The sequence below is a fragment of the Grampus griseus genome, assembly GCF_964374135.1.
Source record: "Grampus griseus genome assembly, chromosome: 17".
Classification (NCBI taxonomy): Eukaryota; Metazoa; Chordata; class Mammalia; order Artiodactyla; family Delphinidae; genus Grampus; species Grampus griseus.
Window position 1 is genome coordinate 8,483,697 of NC_139011.1, and position 24,670 is coordinate 8,508,366.

The 24,670-nt window shown below is 39.1% G+C and overlaps 1 protein-coding gene across 5 annotated transcripts in view; it reads right to left on the bottom strand.

Moving 5' to 3' along the window:
- Positions 1 to 24,670, bottom strand: part of PHF20L1 (PHD finger protein 20 like 1) — a 78,874-nt gene that overhangs the window by 3,360 nt on the left and 50,844 nt on the right. For all 5 annotated transcript variants that reach the window (XM_082674432.1, XM_082674430.1, XM_082674434.1 and 2 more), the window contains 6 exons: positions 12,137 to 12,301; positions 8,228 to 8,409; positions 7,130 to 7,229; positions 5,560 to 5,755; positions 2,070 to 2,430; positions 633 to 795 (listed from right to left, as the gene is read on the bottom strand). In XM_082674432.1, coding sequence (XP_082530558.1) covers positions 633 to 795; positions 2,070 to 2,430; positions 5,560 to 5,755; positions 7,130 to 7,229; positions 8,228 to 8,409; positions 12,137 to 12,301 — 1,167 coding nt within the window. The remainder of the gene's footprint in view (positions 1 to 632; positions 796 to 2,069; positions 2,431 to 5,559; positions 5,756 to 7,129; positions 7,230 to 8,227; positions 8,410 to 12,136; positions 12,302 to 24,670) is intronic.

Here is a 24,670-nt window from a genome sequence, read left to right on the forward strand (position 1 = left end):
GATAACATTTTTCCTGTCCACTCCTTAGGGCTCCGGTGCAATAAAATTTTTAAATATAAAAGAAAACATTTGAAAATGTGTATGCAAACTTAAGCTTTATCTACTTAAACTTGCAGGACTTCTTTGTTATTAATTTCACTTAACAAACACTGTCCAAAGTGAAAACAAAATGTTTTCCCCCACATTTCAAATATGCTTAAAGTCCTTATGCTGACTTCCAAAAAAAAACACAGTTCAATGAAAATATTCACTGAATATTATTTATTGAATAATAATTTATTGAATAATATTATTCAGTGAATAATAATATTATTGTTTTTCATTAAATAATAAATATTCCATATGGTATATACTGAGCCTGGCAGGTAGGCAATATTTAATAAATATCCATCTTAAAAAACAAAATCCCTAAAATATCCAGTCATATTGTCTTGAGACTAAAAGACCCTAAATGCCAGATGTGTTAAATACAATGTAAAGGGAGCAGCAAAGCTCCATCAGCCTGGACAGCATCTGTAGTTTTTGTCCCATAATTTTAAAAACTTCAAATAACTTCAATTAAATTATTCAAAAGTACAATAAACACACTTTACAGACTACAGCAATTGTATTTCAATTCTTTCTTAAATTACCATCAACTTCTTTTTCTATCAGGTCCATCCTGCTGGTGACTTCATTCTGCACATTCTCTATGTGTGTAAGGAGATTGAGTTGCCACTGAAGATGTGAGTCTCCCGGGTCTTCAGTGCCCTTTTTATCATTATAAACAAATACTGTATTCCTTTCAGCTGAATTCTTCTCCAAAGAGCCAACAGAAAAAACAAAGAATTGGATGAAATGTAATGTCATAAAGGGAAAGATGCATTAAAAACATCACTACCCACAATGATAGGTAAAATCCAACCTGACTCCCAGAATATTCGTAAAGGAAGTACTAGCACATAACTAAATTACATCTGATGGTCCTGAAAAGCAGACATGCCTGCTATGTCTCTTCACAGTGCCTAGCAGAGTGCTACACAGGGTAGAAGGCCTTCAATAAAACCTGCTGAAAAAATGAAGGAGCTAATTATATTCTGTAACTAGAAAGCCCAGCTAATTTAGACTGACCCCTTCCTCAGTTAATCTAAGCCGTGTCACAAGTGGAGTGAAGGCAAAAAGCAATGATGGAAAAAAATTAAGATAGTTGGCAAAGGCTAGTATAAAGCATAATTAACTGCAGACTGGACTTTATTATTGCAGCTAAATCAATGAGGTGAGGGGAAGAGAAAAATCCCTTAAAAACTTAAAAAGTGCAGACTGCTTAACACACACACAAAATCTGACCTCAGTTTCACCAGCGATAACTCATTTCATAAGAGGGATATTAATTTGACAAAATAATTTACCACAAAATTTTGGGTACTATAAGCTTTTCAAATTCAGTTAAGTATTTATTTATAGAACTTACTTGATAAAAGAGGCCAGAAAAATAAAGAACTAATTTTAAAGCAGTATTGCTAATTGAAAAATCAATTAAAAATGAAGGCATGACATCTCTAAGTTGTGAACAAGAAATAAGTTTACAAATATTCAATGTACACAGAGCTATAAGAATTCAACTTAGTGCATAATGTGATTGATATGCATATACAAATATGCTATAATTTTTAAAAAGATGATTTTTTAGATAAAAAGTGCCACTTTTTATCTAAAACACATACAAAAGGAACACAAATTATGTTAATATATACACACCCACATGCACTTTCATGTTTTCACATGTAGACATTCTCATTTGGAAAAAAATTTGGCTCATGGTTTTTAGAGGCATCTAAGTGTACTTATAAACTTGAAACTTTTGTTAAGGCAAAAGTTTAATGAATTACTACATTCCTGAATTAGGGGATAATTAAATGTTCAAATGGCCAGTGTTTTCCTGTAGCGAAAGCAAAAAATGTCTTTACCCTAACAAGGTACTTGTGAACTTGGAAATGTAAGTAAAATCTGGAATCTCAGTATGTTTTATTTCACAAAATTTTCCTTTGTTCTATCGTATTTCCAAGCAAAGACAAATGAACTAGTTATACCTTTCTGGGCTTTCCATCTTCTTTTACTGGGTATTGTAAACGGTTTTTATCTCTCATGTGAAATTCCTGTTCTTCTTCAAAACTACTAACATCATCATCATCTGAGCTCCCAGGGTCTGCGAGAGTTTTGCAGTCTTGACCAAAACTTTGTGGCTTTTGGTAGCTGTGTTCACTTGTTATATAAGTTCCCTCCACTTTTAGGGGCAAACGAGGTGGTTCCTTATGGTTCTGTACATGATACTTCTTTTCTTCCACATTAACTGTGTCTTGCACCATTAGTTTTTTTTCTACCCCAGCAATTACTTGATCTTTCCTCTTCCCAGAACAAGCCCAGAGACGAAGGTCAGGATGATGTTTATTCCTTAAAATAAAGTTGGAGAAACAGCAGTTCAGAAAAAAAAAGTCCAGTAACAAGTATAATGCCACAATAAATTTCAGAATGTACAATTACATAGTTAACCCTCAGTTATCCATGCCTTTTGTATGTTCAGTGTACTGACTTAGGTGGACCGATCCCCACCTCCCTATTGAAGACCTAGAGCACCGCCAAGCAAACAAGGTTAGCAGGAGGTCAGGAACTCAAGACAAAAGTAAAGGTACTTTCTAGGTTAACCTGCCCCAGAATTTCATCCAAAATGTACATTTTCATAATTTTACAGAAATAAAACTCAGGTGGAAAAGCAATAATGAATGTACTTTTGTGACAGTTCACATCATCATCTGATATATGCACTTCTTTTACTCATTTTTCACTGTATTTTTTAAAACTGTACAACATGAAAAACTTTTACATGAGCATATTTTAACATCTTTAGTCAATCAAAAAGCGATACTTCCTCATGACAAAAAATTCAGATTATAAATGTGTACAAAGTAAAAACCTCCCTGCCATGGCAATCATAGATAACTGAAGTATAATCTTCCACAGTTTTTCTGTACATATAAAATTATTTTTTAAGTGGGTAAGCACACACTTTTTCTTTGTACACAAATGGGGCTCTCATACAATTTGCCTTCTTCATATATAACACGTAAGGGCATCTTGCCTTGTCAGTACATAGAGATTTTCCCTTACTTTCACTCTAGTAGCTGAACAGTATTAATGTGCTGCAGTTTAGTCTCACCAACCAATTCCCTGCCAATACACGTGTGTGTGTTTGCACCTCTGCACACAAGTGCGAATTTATCAGTCAGATAAATTTCTAGATATGAAATTCCTAGAAAATGTATGCACATTTTAATTCTGACAGGTACTGCCAAAGTGGCCTCCAAAGAGGCTGTACTAATTACATGCTCACTAACAGTCCATGATAATATCCCTTTTCCCCCATCCTCACTAAACATGTGAGCATGATATCGCATAGTTAATTCTGTAGTAATTAAAATTCTGTAGTAAGCAAAAGAGCAATCCATTCATCATATTCTGTAGTAAGTAAAAGGAGGATATTCTGGAGGCATAAACCTTTGAGAAGGCTCAATAATGTTTGTGAACTGATAATTTCCAAATTAGATAAATACCAGGAGACAAATTAGTTTTCTTTCTAATAATAAGGCTTGTTTCTGAAATTATAAATTTTATCTTTTGAACTCCTAATAGTTTAATAGCCAGAAAATACAACAAGTCTTCAACAGTAAAAGGCATAGTAGAAGGAAAGCTAGATTTGTAATTCAATAGTCCAATGTGTTGAATCCTGCTGTGCCTTAGAGGAGGAGTTTGGACAAGTTACAGAAACTCTATCTTTGACTACCCATCTATCAAACAAAGTAAGAACTTTATTGTAAGGATTAAATGAAATAGCACATGAAACCACCAATTTCAGGTTTTGTAGTAGACTTCCAATAAATAGTAGCTAGTGAAAATAACTATTATTATTAGAAATATTAACATAAAGAGAGCCTATAGGCATGAGGCAAAATTTGTCCAGTTGAAATCCTTAGAGAAATTATGAATGTACAGAAATTCATATTGATGTCAAGGACAACCAGGTTTTAAAAAAAAAGCTTAGCTTAATAATTTAGTTTCTCCTTTGAGTTTCAGCATTTGCATGGCCTTTTTATAAAGAAATCCATATTCAGGTTTATGACATACAACCAAAGCAAATTCCATTCAACAATTACTGAGTACTTATCCCTCCACTAACCTCTAGGAATAAAATGATAAATAAGACACAAGCCCTACCTTCAAGGAACCCATGGCTTAGTAAGGGGAGGCAGACATAAACAAGGTGCACCAAAGTGCCTGAAATCAGTACGCATGGAGTCTGCCAAGGATGCGATCAGCTCTAGTTGGGAAGGTAATCATGAAAAAGCATTTGCTAGAAGGACTAATGGTGGAAGGTTATTCTGGCTGTGAGTAAAGGCCTGGAGCTATGTAAAAGCATGCTTCATTCAGCGATTATGGTTTGGTATAGCTGGAACATTTGGGGGAAAAATCAGGAGAGGGAGGACATGACAACAAAATGACAGAGAGAATACGCATCGTGGAAGGATTCAGAGTGCATGCTGAACGAGCCTGCACTCTTCGCATTGGGCACCAGGAAGACACGATGGTATATTAAGCTCCAAAGAGACAAACTCCTCCTTATCTTTTACTAGATCACATTGGCAACAGTATGAAGGATGAACTGAAAGAGCACAAGACTGGAGCCACCAGGAATTTACAAGGTATGGCAACTGTTCACGTGAGAAGAACAGCCCGCTCAGACAGTCTTGGTGAGGAGAGAGACGGGACGGTAAGGAACCACAGGGACAGAGTACTCAGTGGGCCTCGCCACTGCGGGAGGGGCGGGACGGAGATGGAAGGAAGGGAAGGGGCACGTTTCCGGCCCAGGCAAGTGAGCCAAATAAAGAAAATCTTGTGAAGAACCAGTGAATCACCCTGTTTTATATAATATATGTATACTTTTAAAGAGAAATTCTAGGGAGGTATTAGGAAGAACTGAAAACAAGGACTTCAAGAACATTCTGATATGTATGGAGGCTCAGTGTTTTTTCTGTTTTTGTTTTGCTTTGTTTTTAAGGAGAAATTGCCCGGGATGACTATAACATATTTGGTGCACAGGAGACGAATGGATTACATGACCTGTTGGCTCCCTTCAAAGCCAATCTTAAGGTAATTTAAAAATATACCTTTGCATCTATTTCATCGTGACAGCATTCCTGAAGGAGGACACACACCACACGGTTCACCACAGCAACTGTACTTCTGTGCACAAGGTGAGCCCACAAAACAGTGTGACGGGACTAACATTTGCTGAAATACTAGACGCCGTTGTTATTCACCCACGCTTCTCTATTCCAGGACAATAGGCATGAAGGAGCTATTCATCCAAAAAGTTACTAACCTTTCCTTTTTTTTAAAGTTAAAATTTGTTCAAATATCTATTCTGTCTTCCAAGTTGCTAATCTGAACCTGCAAAAAGCCAACTGATTTAGTTTAAATTAAAATTCACACTAAAGTATGCCCCTCCCTTCGCCGCCCTTCACTTACTTTAGGATTCCGATCTTCAGCTGTAACCCATGCAGGACTTCCGTAACGCCATAGACATCAGCAAGCAGGTGGTGTGTGGAAACTATCTTTTTGGCATTGAGATGAGAGTAGTTTTCTTTTAAAAATGATAACCCACACATTCTCCCATTATTCAACCAATCCTTATCATAACGGTATTTTGCGCTCCATCTCTGACCTGTAGATAAAGTTGACATTAAAGTGACAAAGGATTCCACTTATTCAGATTTCCCTTCAACTGCTATCCGATTAACATCACTCAGTGAACAAGGCGAGCTCTAGGACTAAGAACAAATTCAAAAGACGAGTCAGACAGTGCGTGGAGGAGTTGGCACTGTGAGAGCTCCTCCCACCTTCAGATGTCCTGCCCGGTAAGCAGGACAAACTCCATGAAGGATGTGGTCAGTGGCAGGTCACACCTGCAGAGGAACCTTGAGTGTGTTGCTTTCCATTTTTTATGTCTCTGTTTTATGTCATCTGTTTTCTAAAAAGGCCAAAAGGGCTCGATAGAAACTAGACAGGGGTACCTGTTTCTCTCACTAACATTTGTTTTGAACTGGGCGAAACAAAGAGTTCCAGTTAACTGACTAAGGACCCCTCCCTCACATCTAAGAGCTCACAGAATCCAATATAATCCTATATCTTCACCACCGATAGTAATTATTTCCTATTACAATTAGTTGCTTCTATGTCTGTGTCCCCTACTATGCTGTGAGAGAGAGGAAGGTGTGGTTAGAATCAATCACCTTACCTCTCACCACAGATTTTGGCAAATAAAAGGCATCTGATAAATGCTGCTGGATGAATGAATGAACAAATGCCTACCTTCATGTAGGTTTGGATAACTCTCCTGCTTCTTAATGTTATTATTATTATTATTTCTGATAGACAGAACAAGGCAGCAGCCTTTCATTTGAGATGTCTAGATGGGTTCTGCCTCGGAGATGAAGTGCACACGACATGCAGAACACTGCTGCTCGGAGAGCCTCTGCGTGGAGGAAGGCACCTAGTGGACAGGGAGCCCAAAGGCACAGGTCTTCCTCTCGGTGCGGCCAGTCTAGCACCATCCTTGTGCACGAGGCATGCGACATTCTGTGCCCTAGCTGCCTCGTCAGTAAACTAAAGGACTTGGGCGTGATAACTGGACATCCCATCTGCTCTGACGTTAGGTTCATTTGCTGCACTATCAGACACTCGTTCAAAACCACGTCAGGAAGAGCGTGAGTTCAGACTCTGAGTCCGTTCAAATAGCCATATGTTAACCTATTTAGAAATCAATAGATTAAGGAGCTAGTTCTTTTCAGGTAAAAGCCACAACCCTCTCCTTCCAGTAAGGTAGTTACTTATGCTGAGGAATTTATGCTAATGCTTTTGCCTAAATAATTAATATAGAAAATGAAACTATAACAAACAGTGAATTTTAGATTTTAACATGGAAGCGGAGTCTAGCTGACACAGAGGTCATGGTGTCTCAGTCAGCTGACGTACAATGGAACCTGTACGTAACAAGACATCCAGACACCTTGCGATGAGCACAGGGACCGAAGCTTACCTGGAGGGTCCCGGCAGATGTAGCAGAGGTACTGCTCCGGGATGCTCTCCTCCAGCAGCCCCATGCACACGCTGTGCTGCCAGCACAGGCACTCTTCACACTGCCGGGAAACAACTGTGCTTTACTCGCTAGAAATCAAGACAGACCCCCTTCTCTTCAACTAGCTGGCTGAATCTTGCTGCGGCAGCGGCTGCGGCAGCTGCCACCAGTTCAATTCTTAATCCACGTAACAAAAGCAAGTGATGACTTACGAGAAATTTCACTTCTGAAACAGTCAGCTATTTCAAGCACTTCCTCTCACTGCACCCATTAAAATGTGCTTTGATAAACTGGCTTAATCATAAAAAAAGGCATAAGATTATTTCTCCCATCTATTTCACACATCCTTAGAACTCTTAAAAATAGCTTATTGAAGTGCAGAAATTTAAAAAAAAAAATAGGTGACTTTGTAGCAGTGCGTTAGGCAACAACCTCTTAAAGTACTACCTGTGTGGTGAACCTATAAATTTGTAGTTCCCTTATTGAGAAAACCACTGAAAAGGGGGAAAAAAGAGGATTACTTTTTCTTCGTTTCTATAACTAACATCTCCGAATCTTCAAAATGTAACCACAAAATATGGGTTATGCTTTCCTTTTTTCTTAAAGATACCTTTTCTACAGGGAGAGGGTATTTGTAATGGTAATCCTTGCAACAAAGCTTTCCTTTAATCTTCAATACTGTGGAAACTTTTCTACCCTTTGAAGGGTGACTATATACCATGAAGTATTAAACAACAGGATCCAGACCAGCAGGAAAAGGATGGCTATGGTCTACCCTTCAGTGTGGATGCTAAGCCACCTTAATGGCTCTTGAAAAGAATTTCAGCTAGAAGACCTCAAAAGAAACACCCCGGAGAGAGAGCCTCAGATAAGAAAACAGTCTACTTCATCTGAAGAAGCGATCTGCCAATCATTACAACTGGTACTTTAAACTTGATGCTAAGCTAGAAGCCTCCATCTTCAAAAGGACGGTGAGGAAAAAGAGAACACACAGATGCCCCGACGAATGTGCTGAGCACCTGAACTAACTCATTCAGTGCTGAAGGGAAGGCAGGTCACCTGAATCATGAAGCCATTCTCCTCGTCCATTTCACAAATGCATCGCACAATTTCATTAAGCGCATCATCTTCATCTTGAGATTCCTCAAAATTGGTTGAATCAAAGTCCTGATTGTACTCATCCCCACTTAGGAGCAAACTCTCCGTTGAAGAATCATCTAGGAAATCCACATCCGATAAGTCTAGAATATACATAAAAGCATACTCAGCATTTTTTTTCATTTTTACGTCATTTTCTAGAAAGAAAGGCACTATGGGAAGTGATTATAAGCTATTAAGTATTTAGAAAGGGAGGGCAGACGAATGGGAATACAGCATTTGTCTCTAGACAAAGAAACAAATGATTTTTGAAGCTTAGGCAACTATGATTGTTTTACATCTTAATGTTAACACCATTACAAGTAACTCAGAAAGTATCCCTTAGTCCAGGTGCTTACAGAGGTTAGGGCTAAGGTTGATATTAACAATTAAAATGTGCAGTTTTCAAATGCTTTCACAAACATTATTCCTTCTGATCCTCACAACAACGGCTTGTAAAAAGAACAGGGTTCATTATTTGCACCATACAGCTACATAGCACTTCAGAGAGGTGAAGGAGCTTGCCTAGGGTCCTAGCAGCAATACTGTGAATCTTAACAGTAACAGTATCTTCAACTACCACTGCACTTAATACACACCAGGTACCACCCGAAGCACTTTAAATATGACATGACTTGCTCGGTAATGCAGCCAGCTAGTGGTAAAGCCGACTGCACACCAGGACTGCCCGACTCTACAACCTGTGCTCTTAATGATTTCAGCATTTCTTAAACTGGGATTATGAGTTCCCTAAGGAATTTTAAAATGTTTTAAATTTCATTTTGATAAAAATCTTTAAAAAAATAAATAAGTATACCCTAGAAGTTAGGTTATATTGATGACCACTACATACAACTCTATTTACATCCTAGGCTTTAGGTTGTACTTATAACAGCGTTGAGTCAAAGACTATCATTTAGCTCAGGCTATTGAGGAAAAAAAATATCAAGGCAAATATAAGGAAATGTTTAATCATGACAAAGGGAAAGAAATGATGACAGGGCACTAAAGGTTTGCCGGAGTGTGGGTGGAGAAATGTTGGGGAAACTGAGTCATCACGTGGCACGTGACACAAGACCTCACCACTGCTCACAGGCTCCTGGAATGGAGGCTGCTCCTCAGAACAGAGAGCAGAGCTGGCTCCTCCCTACCTTACCACCCTAACCTGCAGTCACGTTCTCAACCATTCCTTCACCTGCTGCTTTCATCTCCCCTTTCTAGAATGTCAAGAGTCCATGAGGGCAATCAAGAGTCCATTGCATTGCTGAATGCTCTGTAGTCAGTGCTTAGGATGAAGCCTGATACATATGATAGCCACTCCAGAATGTTTCTGAAGAGGGAAGGAGGGAGTCGTTATATAGAGAAAAATTTTTCAGACTTAATCAGACCAGGTGGAAGTTGCCTGAATTCAAACTAAATAATTCATGCAATTTATATTTTAAATATTTCATATGACTTGGTGTTTTCCTTATCAGCTTCTAATCGTGCTTATTTTTTCCCCAACTCAATGTTTTTGAATGTTTCGTTTCTGATTTATAAAAAGTTAATGTTTTCTAGAAAAATAAATGTTTTCTTCTCTTCAGGATTGTAGGACATCTTGGAGAGAGTAAGGTCAGTAGAAATGAGACAATGGTACAGAAATACAAAAAAACATTCAAGGAACCAAAAGTAAATCAATTAGATATTATAAAATCTTTCTAATATTAACAATATGGGTAGTTTTGAGAACATGAAGAATAAATTTCATTTATTCATAATCTTGCTAACTTAAATCCAAAATTTGTATTTTCTCTTGGGCTTTCTTGAATACAAGTTCATGTTTCAAAATGGCAGACTAGAACATGGATGAACAGTTTCAAACACTGCTGCAGCACGTATGTGGTATTCAATGAATGGCATTCATAACAGGGTTAGCAATGAATTTAATTTAAAAACTACTATCATTGAAAGGAATTAGTGTATATCTCACATAGGCTCGTATGGCCAACACAGCCAGGCTTTACGGTGCCAGAAGGCAAATTTAAAAAACTGGCCAGAAAATCCAGTTCGACTAACTCACAAGCATCAACGCAGTGTTTGGCTGAATTCTGGAGGCTAAGTAAATGGGCCACTGGGTTGAAAGTTAAATAAGAAAAGCAAGTACAAGTTCTTTCTCACACTGAAATGGCCACCTGGACAACAGCTCCAACCGAGTGGCCACAGAACACTGTTCTCTTATAACTGCTGCCCCTTGAACTGACATTGCTGTTGCCCCAGACAGTATTCTCAAAGTGTGGTTTCCACATCAGCATCACCTGGGAGCTTGTCAGAAATCAGAAATACTATGGGTAAGACCCAGAACTGTGTTTTAAGAAGCTCTCCAGGTGGCTCTTATGCACATTGAGAACCTCTCCAGCTTTCTTCTCAGAGCTCAACGCTTGAACACGTGAAGGGCAGGCGAAAGACAGAGGGACTGAGGGCACACATTCATGGCACTCTTCCCAGCCCTCTCTCAAGTGTTCTAGTTCCAGCAACACCGGCCATCCAGATATTATCTCCCACTCTCCATCACTCTGTATAAAAAGGCAATTTTGAGACCTTGATGGCTCACAGTATGGGTGTTATGTGATTTTCAACCCTGGCTACTGGGGCTGTCTTGCCAGGACCCACCCTCCGAGAAATCCCAGATTTGTGCTCCGCTGAAGGACCTGATATCATATATTTTAGCATCACACCAATGAATCTAATGTACACCTGAGGTTAAGAACCACTGGCCCAAAAGGGAAAAGGGGACTTGTATTTGTTAGAAAAGGGAATAGAACTTTTTCTTAATCCCAATTTTTTTTTTTTTAGATTTGAGATTTTAAAATCTCAAAAGTGCTATGTGCTTATTTTAGGGGAAAGGGAAGAATATGCTTTTCTCCACAGTGAGCTAGAGGGGAGTTAGGCCTGGAAGAGAATAGGCAGTAACAGTGCCAGAGAAAACACATGACCTGGCATCTGCCATGTAGGGCACTTAAGGAAAAGACAGGGCACTCCCCATAAATATCCCTGGGATTTTACATAGGACGAACCCCCATCCCTTACTCTTCACTCCTTGACTTTGGTTCCTACTGTGCTAGACCTCTGGTCTCAAGCCATCAATATCTGCAGTTGGGAGAGTTCCTCTTCCCATTGCTTAGAACACTGGCAGGTAAGAGTCCTCAACACCTTCCACTGTCAGGACTGGACTTACAGGAAAACCTGAGAGATTCCAACTCCAGGGCTCGTGTCACCACCTAACATGGCCTTCTGTCTACGTGCTTAATACCTGAATGTGTTCACATCACTGATCTGATCACATTTCCAGACTTTTGGTTACAGACATATCTGTGATCAGGAATTCAAAGTGCATTTTTAAGACTATGATAAATATCTGGCAGAAAAAGCATTACCTTAGGAGTTAAGATAGACCTTCGTATGAGTTTTAATTCTAACGCTAACTAGCCCCATAAGTTACTTAACCCATAAGCCTCTGCTTGTTTATGTAGTGTGGGTAACAGTATCTACTTTATAAGCTGGTAGTGAAGAATATGAAAATACATGTAAAAACACCTGCAGAAGACCAGTACACAGTAGACACTAATTGTTTCCTTACTACCTGTCCTACAGTTAAGTATAAATGCCAATTTTACTTTATATAAATTAAAAAGTAGCTCAAATTTCTAATGTTGAGATTTTCATATTAGTTCATGGAATAACTTTTTAAATTGTGTGCCCTGCTCAGATAGGCCTCATTAAAGTATGTTTTATTTTCGGTTCCACATTTAAGAATCTTAAGACTTGTTTTAAGCATTACATGGTTACACATACTTTCACCACTAAGATCAACTGACAAAATTGCCCTTGGGTACTGATATGTTGTATTTTTCTCCGTAAACATGCTTCGTAGAGCCAGAGAACTCCCAGAAGATCGAGTTAGTGGAGAAGAGCACCTTTCCAAAAATTCTAGGGAACTGTCTTCATAGTCTGAATAGTCTGCAACATAAGATACATAGAGAAATATTAATAAAGTGTCAAGTAATCAAGAAGAGTCACTATAAAAATAATGAGAAAGTCATGTTTTATGATACATAAATAATCATGCCACCACTTTCTCTTCTCATCCATGAACAGCTAGATCATTATGCATCTGATGAACTAGGTTTGGCAAGGACACCTGGGACATACACCCCAGGCAGTATATACATAGCAGGGAGCACCATTTTCTAACTGGTACCCATAAACTCTTATTAAGTAGTCCAGAAGTGAAAAAGGATTACAGCTACATTTTCTCTTCATTATAATCACAGCTATGTCTGCAGTAAGATGGAAATTAACCTTTTTTTTTAAAGAGGTTCTCATGATGTCTAGCATGTCAATTATTATAGTGATAATTTGATCAATAAATTCTTCAGCAGAAAACCTCTGAACTAAATTAAATGGTCCTGAAAAAAATTAGTTCTGTCTTCCTCAGCTTAGAATGAGTCATGAAGATGGATAAGCAGAGTGGGGTGGGGAAGCAAAGACAGGAGAGGGTATGAGTCTAGGCACATGGGGAGGCCACAAAGCAGAATACCTGGCACATCTGACAAACTACAAGACCGTGGTTGGAGCACACTGAGTGAGGGAGATGAGCAATGAGGCTGGAGTGACACCAGCCAGATCAGGTTAAAGTTTTTTTTTGTTTTTAAGTTTTATCCTGAAAGCAACAGAAAGTCAAAGTTTGTAAGGGGAAGCAAGATGTGACACACATCCAGTTCCATTTTTCATCTGTGGAATGGAGGAAGGAGTCCAGGGAGCACAAGTAGGCGGTGGGGACACAGTTCAGAGGCAGTGGCCTGGGTTGGGAGGCAGCTGAGGTGACATTTGAGAGGCAGACGCAGTCACCTGTGGACTGGAGATGGAAGGCTGAGATGCTACCTTCCAGGACGATTTCCAGGTTTCTGCTTGAACAACTAGGTGTTGAAACTGGCATTCTGAGATGGAGCTGAAGTGTAAATGGGAGATGGAGAAATCAGAGGAGAAATGCAGATTCAGAGGAGGGCTCTTTAAAGATGGGAGATCCTACACACTGTCCATATAAATCTAAAAATCCGGGGATGGGGAGGCAGGCAGTGAGAAATGCCAGGATTTTAAGAAGAGAAAGATAGACAGTCTCTTCACTGTAGTAGAGGCAAAGGAGAAGACTGATATATTCAGGTAAGTATGTGGATGTGGTGGATAAGAGATGCGCAAGTGCTCATCCGATGGCTTCTATTTCCTCAACTGAGTATGAGGCAAAGGATGTAAACTGATGCAGATTAGGGAATAAATAAGAGGTAGAAAAAGCTGAAGAAAGGTAGAGAGTGGAAAAGCAAGCTTACAAGAGAAGAGCAGTCCAATGCTGGTGTGTACTGAGTATCATCCATCAGAAGCTGGTAGTGTGGGAAGCAGAATAATGGTCCCCTAAAACGTCCAAAGCCTAATCCCCAGACTTGTGAATAGGCTGGGTTACATGGCAAAGGGGAATTAAGGTTGCTGATGGAATCAGGCTGGAAGTCAGCTGACCTTAAAATAAGAGATTATCCTGACTTATCTGGGTTGGCCTAATATCAACACAAGGGTCCCTAAAAGTAAAAGAGGGGGCAAAAGAGTCAGTGCCAGAGTGATGTAAAGTAAGAAAAGACTCGAGCCACCACTGCTGGCTTTGAAGATGTGAGCGGGACAAGGGCCAGGACACTTGGCAGCCTCTGGAGTCTGGAAAGGCAAGAAAACGGATTCTCCCCTAGAGCCTCCTGAAAGGAGTGCAGTCCTGACACCCTGATTTTAGCCCAGTGAGACCCATTTTGGACTTCTGACCTTCAGAACCTTAAGATAATCAATGTGTATTTTTAAGTCACTGTTATGTAGTTGTGACAGCAGCAATGGGAAACGAATATAGTGGTCATCGTAAATATCACAGCAGAGCTCACGTTTACCGAGAGCTCTCTATGTGCCAAACTGGACTTTAAGTGCTTTATGTGTACTAACTCGTAATCCTCACAACCATCCAATAAGGGAGCTACAACTGCTAGTGCTGTTTTACAAATGAAAAAACAGAGGCAGAAAAGGTTAAGCTGCCCAAGAATACACAGCTATCAATGGCAAATCCAACATTTGAGCCCAGACAGCCTGACTACAGAAGCCTTACTCTTCAACAAAAAGCATCACTAGTGGATTTCAACATTTAACGTGTACACACACTGGAAGGCTTGTTCAAACCACTTCCTGGGCCTCACACCTGCATCATTCAGCAGTGGGGCCACTCCCAGATGATGCTGGTGCTGTCAGCCCTACAGAGCCTTCTCTCATAGCCTCCCAGAAACTGCAGGGCTGCCAGCACCGTGTTACTCAAGCACAGGCGTGGAAACGTGAAGGGCACTGATTAAGCGCTAGCCAGGCACTGGGTTAAGTATCGATACTTCACGATTACCTTAAGGCATCCTAACAATAAATCTACATAGCAGAAACTATCGTTACCCTTTTACGAGTGAGGAAACTGAGGTTTATAGCATTTAAATAACTTGCCAAAGGTCACCCAAGCTCTAAGTGCTGCAAGCAGGATTTGAACCCACACACTCAGCTCTCAAAAGCTGCCCTTTCATCCATGACATGCTACAATGCCCTCTCAGCAAAAGTGAAAGCAGAAGTACTGGCTGAGTATAAAAATGGTAAAAATCTCAATTTGGTGTTAAAAATAGAACATAGCTGACATTTAATCTCTTTACGTTATATTAGCAACTGAACAAAATTTCTTAGCATTCTACACCCCTCCTGTATTCCCCGCTCCCACGCCCTCAGGCTATTATGAATAAAAGTCTACTGCTATGTTTCAGGGTTAGAGCAATGTAATCTTCTACATAAAGCTTCTCTAAATAGAATTTATTAGGGGACTTCCCTGGTGGTCCCGTGGTTAAGACTCCGCGCTCCCAATGCAGGGTGCCTGGGTTCGATTCCCGGTCAGGGAACTAGATCCCGCATGCATGACACAAATAAGACCCAGCACAGCTAAATAAATAAATAATAAATAAATAGAATTTATTTTGTACTGCTTTTACCACACACAAAATACATCATACCTTTCCTAGTAGATATTTATGCATGCTTTTTACCACTCGTAACATATACGCTTGCTTACAAGTGCCTGGAAGGGAAACTTGGTTTTTACTATACGATACTTTGGATTCTCTTTGCATTTCTCATTCTAGTTCTTTTAAACCTCTGTATGCCTTCAGTTTTCTCATATTTACAGATACATGAAAGACAAAGAGATGGTGAGATGTGCTCAAAATAACAAAGCTAAAGACTGGCAAAGATGTCACTCTTAAATAGAATCCAACACGGCAATTTCTCACACACACAGATTGAACACAATGTTAGCTTTATATTATGGAAGCTAATTCTGGTAATTGAAACATGTCAACCCACTCTTGAATGGGATAATTATAAAGAACTACTTAACTCAATTACTACTTTCCATAACTTCATTTAAACAGATAACTACTGACTTAGTATGCCAACAAACACAAGGAGGGAAGGATACACAGCCTAGTAAACAATCTTTAAGACACAGGAGGTAAGATTAACAACACAGCATGATGGTTGAAGTTAAAATTAAGACTCAGAAGCCAGACTGCCAGGGTTTCAATCTGCTTTTCTCCACTCACTAGCCATGTGAGCTTGGACAACTCTCTTCATCTCTCTGTTTTAGTTAACTGTTTATAAAATGGGAATAACAGGCCTCACCGTAAAAGGTTAATGCGGGGATTAAATGACCTAGTATATGTAAAATGCTTAGTGTTTGGCATATAAAAAGCACCAGCAGGATATGCAAAATCACACTGAGTGATGAAAAGAAAGATTTTTTTAAACTCCTTAATGGCAGTAATTGCAGACTAAAATACATATTCTATTAGGAACCTCACGTAGTAATAATGTGAATTCTTTAAAATTAAGATGTCTTTGAAATTTCAAAGTTACTTAAACCCCCCTATTTCCAGTTTAAAGAACACTCTTCTGATTTAATCATCTGGGGAAAAGTGTCACTTCCAAGATAAATGTAAATAGCCCAGAAAAAATTCTCCTCAAACGTAATAACTAATTGCAAAGACGTTGGTAATTACTCGACCCAACTCCTGCTGTGTATGAAGAGCAATGCTTCTGTACATCTTTAGTATTTACCAGGACTCTACTTTCAAAGTTAAGATTTTCACTTATAGATCTGATTTTAAAACATTTTTTAAAGGTTTATTTTTTTAATGGCTCTTTATAAATAGGGTTACCATAGGTAATGGTGGGTTACAATTCTGAGGTGCAAATTTTCTCTGTACTTTTTTCTCTAAGACTTATTAATCCTAATCCCTCTCTCCTTTCTTTCAAGTTACCACTTCCTGCATTCTCATAACTACCCCTCACTTTGCTACCAGGTATGGCCCACTTCTTACTTTGTTCTTTGTCAGCCCCTCCCTGTTATCTTTTCCCCACTTTCACAGGTGTTTTGGTACACAGGATTCTGCATCTGCTGCTGTAGTATTGGAAGAGAGCTGTTTGCCAATGCAACGTAAGGTGACTTAAAAACCTTGGCCCTTCCTCTCCTCACGCCTTGGTGTCTCTGTTGGAATACCCAAGGCAGCCAAATCCCCTCAGCCTCTGCTCAGCTGCGAGTACATCTGGCAGTCTGGTCTGCAGTGTGAAGCTTGTCATTTCTGCATTCCGATACATAATCACGGGAGGGCAGTCACTAAACAAGGGAATCTGTGGTTCATGGTTTCCATTTACAGAGCTCCAGAGCCTCCTAACGTTAGGTTCTCTCTAGTATGGATTCCATAGAGCTATCTGTGAAGGGGTGGGGTGGACGAGAAAGGCTGAGAACCAGTGCAGACACAGAAGTGTCCAGAGATGTTCAAGACAATCTCTGGGAAGTGGTTTCAACTTTTTCAATCCCATTTTCATCCCATATCTTTAAATTTACTTTGGTAGCTTTAGAGTTAGAAAATGTAGAAATTTCATATCCTGTGGAAAGATTAGATGTTATTTTTGGTCTACAGAGTTAAAATCTGAAGAATTTACCAAAAGTGACTACCAACTCCGAAATTACCTCGTTGGCTTTACAGTTTTTAAAACTGTTTTTTCTTTTAAGTGTTTGATGAATACGGGGAAGAAATGGGTATGACATAAAGCACATAAATACTACAAAAGACTTAGGTACTCATCATAAAATTTAAGAGGCTGTCACTGTCAGTTTTGAAGCTTCCTTTGTGCCACTTTCCAATTTGAACTAATAAATTTCCTTCGTCCACCTCAGAGGTAATCACTATCCTAAATTTCTATTCATCATTCTCTTGCTTTCATGCTTTTGCTACATACATTTGAATCTCTAAAAAATATACTGTTTAGTTTTACAAATTTTTGATCTTTACATAAATGAAATTATATTACTGTACATGTTTTCTTCAGTGACTTTTTATTTATTTATTCTTCTTAGTTATCCATTTTATACATATTAGTGTATACATGTCAATCCCAATCTCCCAATTAATCCCACCACCACCACCACCCTGCTGCTTTCCCCCTTGGTGTCCATACGTTTGTCCTCTACATCTGTGTCTCAATTTCTGCCCTGCAAACCGGTTCATCTGTACCATTTTTCTAGGTTCCAAATATATGCGTTAATATACGATATTTGTTTTTCTCTTTCTGACTTACTTCACTCTGTATGACAGTCTCTAGATCCATCCATGTCTCTACAAATGACCCAATTTCATTCCTTTTTATGGCTAAGTAACACTCCATTGTGTATATGTACCACATCTTCTTTATCCATTTGTCTGGAGATGGGCATTTCGGTTGCTTCCACGACCTGGCTATTGTAAACAGTGCTGCAATGAACATTGGGGTGCGTGTGCCTTTTTGAATTATGGTTTTCCCTGGGTATATGCCCAGTAGTGGGATTACTGGGTCATATGGTAATTCCATTTTTAGTTTTATAAGGAACCTCCATACTGTTCTCCATAGTGGCTGTATCAGCTTACATTCCCACCAACAGTGCAAGAGGGCTCCCTTTTCTCCACACCCTCTCCAGCATTTATTGTTTCTAGATTTTTTGATGATGGCCATTCTGACCGGCTTGAGGTGATATCTCATTGTAGTTTTGATTTGCATTTCTCTAATGATTAGTGATGTTGAGCAGCTTTTCATGTGCCTCTTGGCCATCTGTATGTCTTCTTTGGAGAAACGTCTAGTTAGGTCTTCTGCCCATTTTGGGATTGGGCTGTTTGTTTTTCTGATATTGAGCTGCATGACCAACTTGTGCATTTTGGAGATTAATCCTTTGTCTGTTGCTTCGTTTGCAAATATTTTCTCCCATTCTGAGGATTGTCTTTTCATCTTGTTTATAGTGTGCTTTGCTCTGCAAAAGCTTTTAAGTTTCATTAGGTCCCATTTGTTTGTTTTTTAGTTTATTTCCATTACTCTAGGAGGTGGATCAAAAAAGATCTTACTATGATTTATGTCAAAGAGTTTTCTTCCTATGTTTTCCCCTAAGAGTTTTATAGTGTCCAGTCTTACATTTAGGTCTCTAATCCATTTTGAGTTTACTTTTGTGTATGGTGTTAGGGAGTGTTCTAATTTCATTCTTTTACATGGAGCTGTCCAGTCTTCCCAGCACCACTTACTGAAGAGACTGTCTTTTTTCCATTGTATATTCTTGCCTCCTCTACCAAAGATAAGGTGACCAAATCTGTGTGGGTTTATCTCTGGGCTTTCTATCCTGTTCCATTGATCTGTATTTCTGTTTTTGTGCCAGTACCATACTGTCTTGATTACTGTAGCTTTGTAGTATAGTCTGAAGTCAGGGAGTCTGATTCCTCCAGTTCCGTTTTTTCCCTCAAGACTGCTTTGGCTATTCAGGATCTTCTGTGTCTCCATACAAATTTTAAGACGTTTTTGTTCTGATTCTGTAAAAAATGCCATTGGTAATTTGATAGGAATTGCATTAAATCTGCAGATTGCTTTGGGTAATATAGTCATTTTCACAATATTGATTCTTCCAATCCAAGAACATGGTATATCTCTCCATCTGTTGGTATCATCTTTAATTTCATTCTTCAGTGTCTTATAGTTTTCTGCATACAGATCTTTGTCTCCATAGGTAGCTTTATTCCTAGGTGTTTTATTCTTTTTGTTGCAATGGTAAATGGGAGTGTTTCCTTAATTTCTCTTTCAGATTTTTCATCATTAGTGTATAGGAATGCAAGAGATTTCTGTGCATTAATTTTGTATCCACAAATTTACCAAATTCATTGATTACCTCTAGTAGTTTTCTGGTGGCATCTTTAGGATTCTCTATGTATAGTATCATGTCATTTGCAAACAGTGACAGTTTTACTTCTTCTTTTCCAGTTTGTATTGCTTTTCTTTCTTTTTCTTCTCTGACTGCCGTGGCTAGGACTTCCAAAACTATGTAGAATAATAGTGGTGAGACTGGACATCCTTGTCTTGTTCCTGATCTTAGAGGAAATGCTTTCAGTTTTCCACCACTGAGAACGATGTTTGCTGTGGGTCTGTCATATATGGCCTTTATTATGTTGAGGTAGGTTCCCTCTATGCCCACTTTCTGGAGAGGTTTTATCATAAATGGGTGTTGAATTCTGTCAAAAACTTTTTCTCCATCTATTGAGATGATCATATGGTTTTTAATTCTTTAATACATTAATATGGTGTATCACATTGATTGATTTGCATATATTGAAGAATCCTTGCATCCCTGGGATAAATCCCACTTGATCATGGTGTATGATCCTTTTAATGTGTTGTTGGATTCTGTTTGCTAGTATTTTGTTGAGGATTTTTGCATCTGTATTCATCAGTGATACTGGTACTTTTTTTTTTTGTAGTATCTTTGTCTGGTTTTGGTATCAGGGTGATGGTGGCCTCACAGAATGAGTTTGGGAGTGTTCCTTCCTCTGCATTTTTTGGGAACAGTTTGAGAAGGATGGGTGTTAGCTCTTCTCTAAATGTTTGACAGAATTCGCCTGTGAAGCCATCTGGTCCTGGACTTTTGTTTGTTGGAAGATTTTAAATCACAGTTTCAACTTCATTACTTGCGACTGGTCTGTTCATATTTTCTATTTCTTCCTGGTTCACTCTTGGAAGGTTATAACTTTCTAAGAATTTGTCCATTTCTTCCAGATTGTCCATTTTATTGGCATAGAGTTGCTTGTAGTAGTCTCTTAGGATGCTTTGTATTCCTGTGGTGTCTGTTGTAACTTCTCCTTTTTCATTCTGATTTTATTGATTTGAGTCTTCTCCCTCTTTCTTGATGAGTCTGGCTAATGGTTTATCAATGTTGTTTATCTTCTCGAAGAACCAGCTTTTAATTTTATTGATCTTTGCTACTGTCTTCTTTGTTTCTATTTCATTAATTTCTGCTCTGATCTTTATGATTTCTTCCCTTCTGCTAACTTTGGGTTTTGTTTGCTCTTCTTTCTCTAGTTCCTTTAGGTGTAAGGTTAGATTGTTTATTTGAGATTTTTCTTGTTTCTTGAGGTAGGCTTGTAATGCTATAAACTTCCCTCTTAGAATGGCTTTTGCTGCATCCCATAGGTTTTGGATCGTTGTGTTTTCATTGTCATTTGTCTCTAGATATTTTTTGATTTCCTCTTTGATTCCTTCAGTGATCTCTTGGTTATTTACTAATGTATTGTTTAGCTTCCGTGTTTGTGGTTTTTACGGTTTTCTCCCTGTAACTGACTTCTAATCTCATAGTGCTGTGGTCAGAAGAGATGCTTGATATGATTTCAACTTTCTTAAATTTACTAAAACTTGATTTGTGACCCAAGATGTGATCTACCCTGGAGAATGTTCCATGTGCACTCGAGAAGAAAGTGTAATCTGCTGTTTTTGGATGGAATGTCCTATAAATATCAATTAAATCTATCTGGTCTATTGTGTCATTTAAAGCTTGTGTTTCCTTGTTAATTTTCTGCTTGGATGATCTGTCCATTGGTGTAAGTGATGTGTTAAAGTCCCCCACTATTATTATGTTACTGTCAATTTCCTCTTTTATAGCTGTTAGCAGTTGCCTTATGTATTGAGGTGCTCCTATGTTGGGTTCATATATATTTATAATTGTTGTATCTTCTTGGATTGATCCCTTGATCATGATGTAGTGTCCTTCCTTGTCTCTTGTAACATTCGTTATTTTATAGTCTATTTTATCTGATAGGAGTATTGCTACTCCAGCTTTCTTTTGATTTCCATTTGCATGGAATCATTTTCCATTCCCTCACTTTCAGTCTGTATGTTTCCCTAGGTCTGAAGTGGGTCTCTTTAGACAGCATATATATGGGTGTTGTTTCTGTATCCATTCAGTGAGCCTGTGTCTTTTGGTTGGAGCATTTAATCCATTCACGTTTAAGGTAATTATCGATATGCATGTTCCTATTACCATTTTCTTAATTGTTTTGGGTTTGTGTTTGCATGTTCTTTTCTTCTCTTGTGTTTCCCACTTAACAGAAGTTCCTTTAGCATTTGTTGTAGAGCTGGTTTGGTAGTGCTGAATTCTCTTAGCTTTTGGTTGTCTGTAAAGCTTTTGATTTCTCCATCGAATCTGAATGAGATTCTTGCCAGGTAGAGTAATCTTGGTTGTGGGTTCTTCCCTTTCATCACTTTAAATATGTCATGCCACTCACTCCCTTCTGGCTTGTAGAGTTTCTGCTGAGAAATCAGCTGTTAACCTTATGGGAGTTCCCTTGTATGTTATTTGTTGTTTTTCTCTTGCTGCTTTCAATAATTTTTCTTTGTCTTTAATTTTTGCCAATTTGATTACTATGTGTCTCGGTGTGTTTCTCCTTGGGTTTATTCTGTATGGGACTCTCTGTGCTTCCTGGACTTGGGTGGCTATTTCCTTTCCCAAGTTTGGGAAGTTTTCAACTATAATCTCTTCAAATATTTTCTCTGGTCCTTTCTCTCTCTCTTCTCCTTCTGGGACCCCTATAATGCGAATGTTGTTGTGTTTAATGTTGTCCCAGAGTCTCTTAGGCTGTCTTCATTTCTTTTCATTCTTTTTTCTTTATTCTGTTCTGCAGCAGTGATTCTGTCTTCCAGGTTGTTTATCCATTCTTCTGCCTCAGTTATTCTGCTATTGACTCCTTCTAGTGAATTTTTCATTTCAGTTATTGTATTGTTCATCTCGGTTTGTTTGTTCTTTAATTCTTCTAAGTCTTTGTCAAACATTTCTTGCATCTTCTCACTCTTTGCCTCTATTCTTTTTCCAAGGTCCTGGATCATCTTCGTTATCATTATTCTGAATTCTTTTCCTGGAAGGTTGCCTATCTCCACTTCATGTAGTTGTTTTGTCTTGTTCCTTCATCTGGTACATAGCTCTCTGCCTTTTCATCTTGTCTATCTTTCTGTGAATGTGGTTTTTGTGCCACAGGCTGCAGGATTGTAGTTCTTCTTCCTTCTGCTGTCTGCCCTCTGGTGGATGAGGCTATCTAGGAGGCTTGTGCAAGTTTCCTGATGGGAGAGACTGGTGGTGGGTAGAGCTGGCTGTTGCTCTGGTGGGCAGAGCTCAGTAAAACTTTAATCTGCTTGTCTACTGATGGGTGGGGCTGGGTTCCCTCCCTGTTGGTTGTTCGGCCTGAGGTGACCCAACACTGGAACCTACCCAGGCTCTTTGATGGGGCTAATGGCGGACTCTGGGAGGAGTCACACCAAGGAGTACTTCCCAGAACTTCTGCTGCCACTGTCCTTGTCCTCACGGTGAGACACAGCCACCACCCCCCCCCCCACCTCTGCAGGAGACCCTCTAACACCAGCAGGTAAGTCTGGTTCAGTCACCTATGGGGTCACTGCTCCTTCCTCTGGGTCCCGATGCGCACACTACTTTGTGCGTGCCCTCCAAGAGTGGAGTCTCTGTTTCCCCCAGTCCTGTCGAAGTCCTGCAATCAAATCCCACTAGCTTTCAAAGCCTGATTCTCTAGGAATTCCTCCTCCCGTTGCCGGACCCCCAGGTCGGGAAGCCTGATGTGGGGCTCAGAATCTTCACTCTGGTGGGTGGACTTCTGTGGTATAGGTGTTCTCCAGTTTGTGAGTCACCTACCCAGCAGTTATGGGATTTGATTTTATTGTGATTGCGCCCCTCCTACCGTCTCATTGTGGCTTCTCCTTTGTCTTTGGATGTGGGGCATCTTTTCTGGTGAGTTCCAGTGTCTTCCTGTCAATGACTGTTCAGCAGTTAGTTGTGACTCTGGTGCTCTCGCAAGAGGGAGTGTGAGCACATCCTTCTACTCTGCCATCTTGAACCAATTCAGTGACTTGATTTGTAGCTTAACCATTTTGTTGATGAGATTCCAGTGGGTATAATCCATTTATTTACATAGTGATACGGAGTCCACTGAATGGACAGGTGGACACCTGGGCCGATGCCAGTGCTGCTGTGAACATTCTTATATGTGTCTCCTGATGTACCTACTGTGTGAGTTTTGTTAGGAATGTGAGGTCATGTGGTAAGCACATCGTCAACTCTACTCTCATCAGAAAAGCATCGCTGCTTTTCCATAGCAGTCGTACAGCTGTCTCCATCTCCTCAGCAACGTCTGACATCATCCACCTTGTAATTTCCGCCCATGTGGCAGATAGGAAATAGATTTCACCAGGTTCTGAAAACTGCATTATGCAGCTGCTCATAAGAGTGAGCACTGTATTATATAATCATTTTTATCATTTTCAGGTTTCCACTTCTGTGAAATACCTGTTGAAACCTTTTGTCCATTTTCATACCGGGTTTTCTTTTCCTTTTTGATCTGTAAGGGTTTGAAATATATTTTGAATACTAATGCTTTGTTAGGTATTTGCATTGCCAGTATCTTCTTATGGTTTGTGCTGCATTTTCACTCTCTTTATAATGCTTGAGATGAACCAAAGTTCGTTTCAGTCTAGTCACATTTTCAACCTTTTTGTTTCGGGTTAGCATTTTTTGTTTAGAAATCTCTGCCCAAATATAATAAAGATGTTTTCCTATACTTTCAAAGTTCTATAATATTGTCTTTCACATACTAAGTCTTTAATCAACCTGGAATTGATTTTTGTGTACGGTGTAAGGTGGAGTCCATTTTCATTCTTCTTCACCATATGGATTATAAATTGTTCTAATACCAATTACTGAAAACTTCATCCCTTACCTGTTATACTAAGATGTCAGCTTTGAATAAACCAAGTTTTGAAATATGTATGAATCTGCTTTGGATTATCCTGTTCTTAATAAATCTATTCTTTCAAAATACCTCACTGCTGTAATAACTATAACTGAACAGTAATTCTTCTCCTTATTCTTCTTCAAGAGTG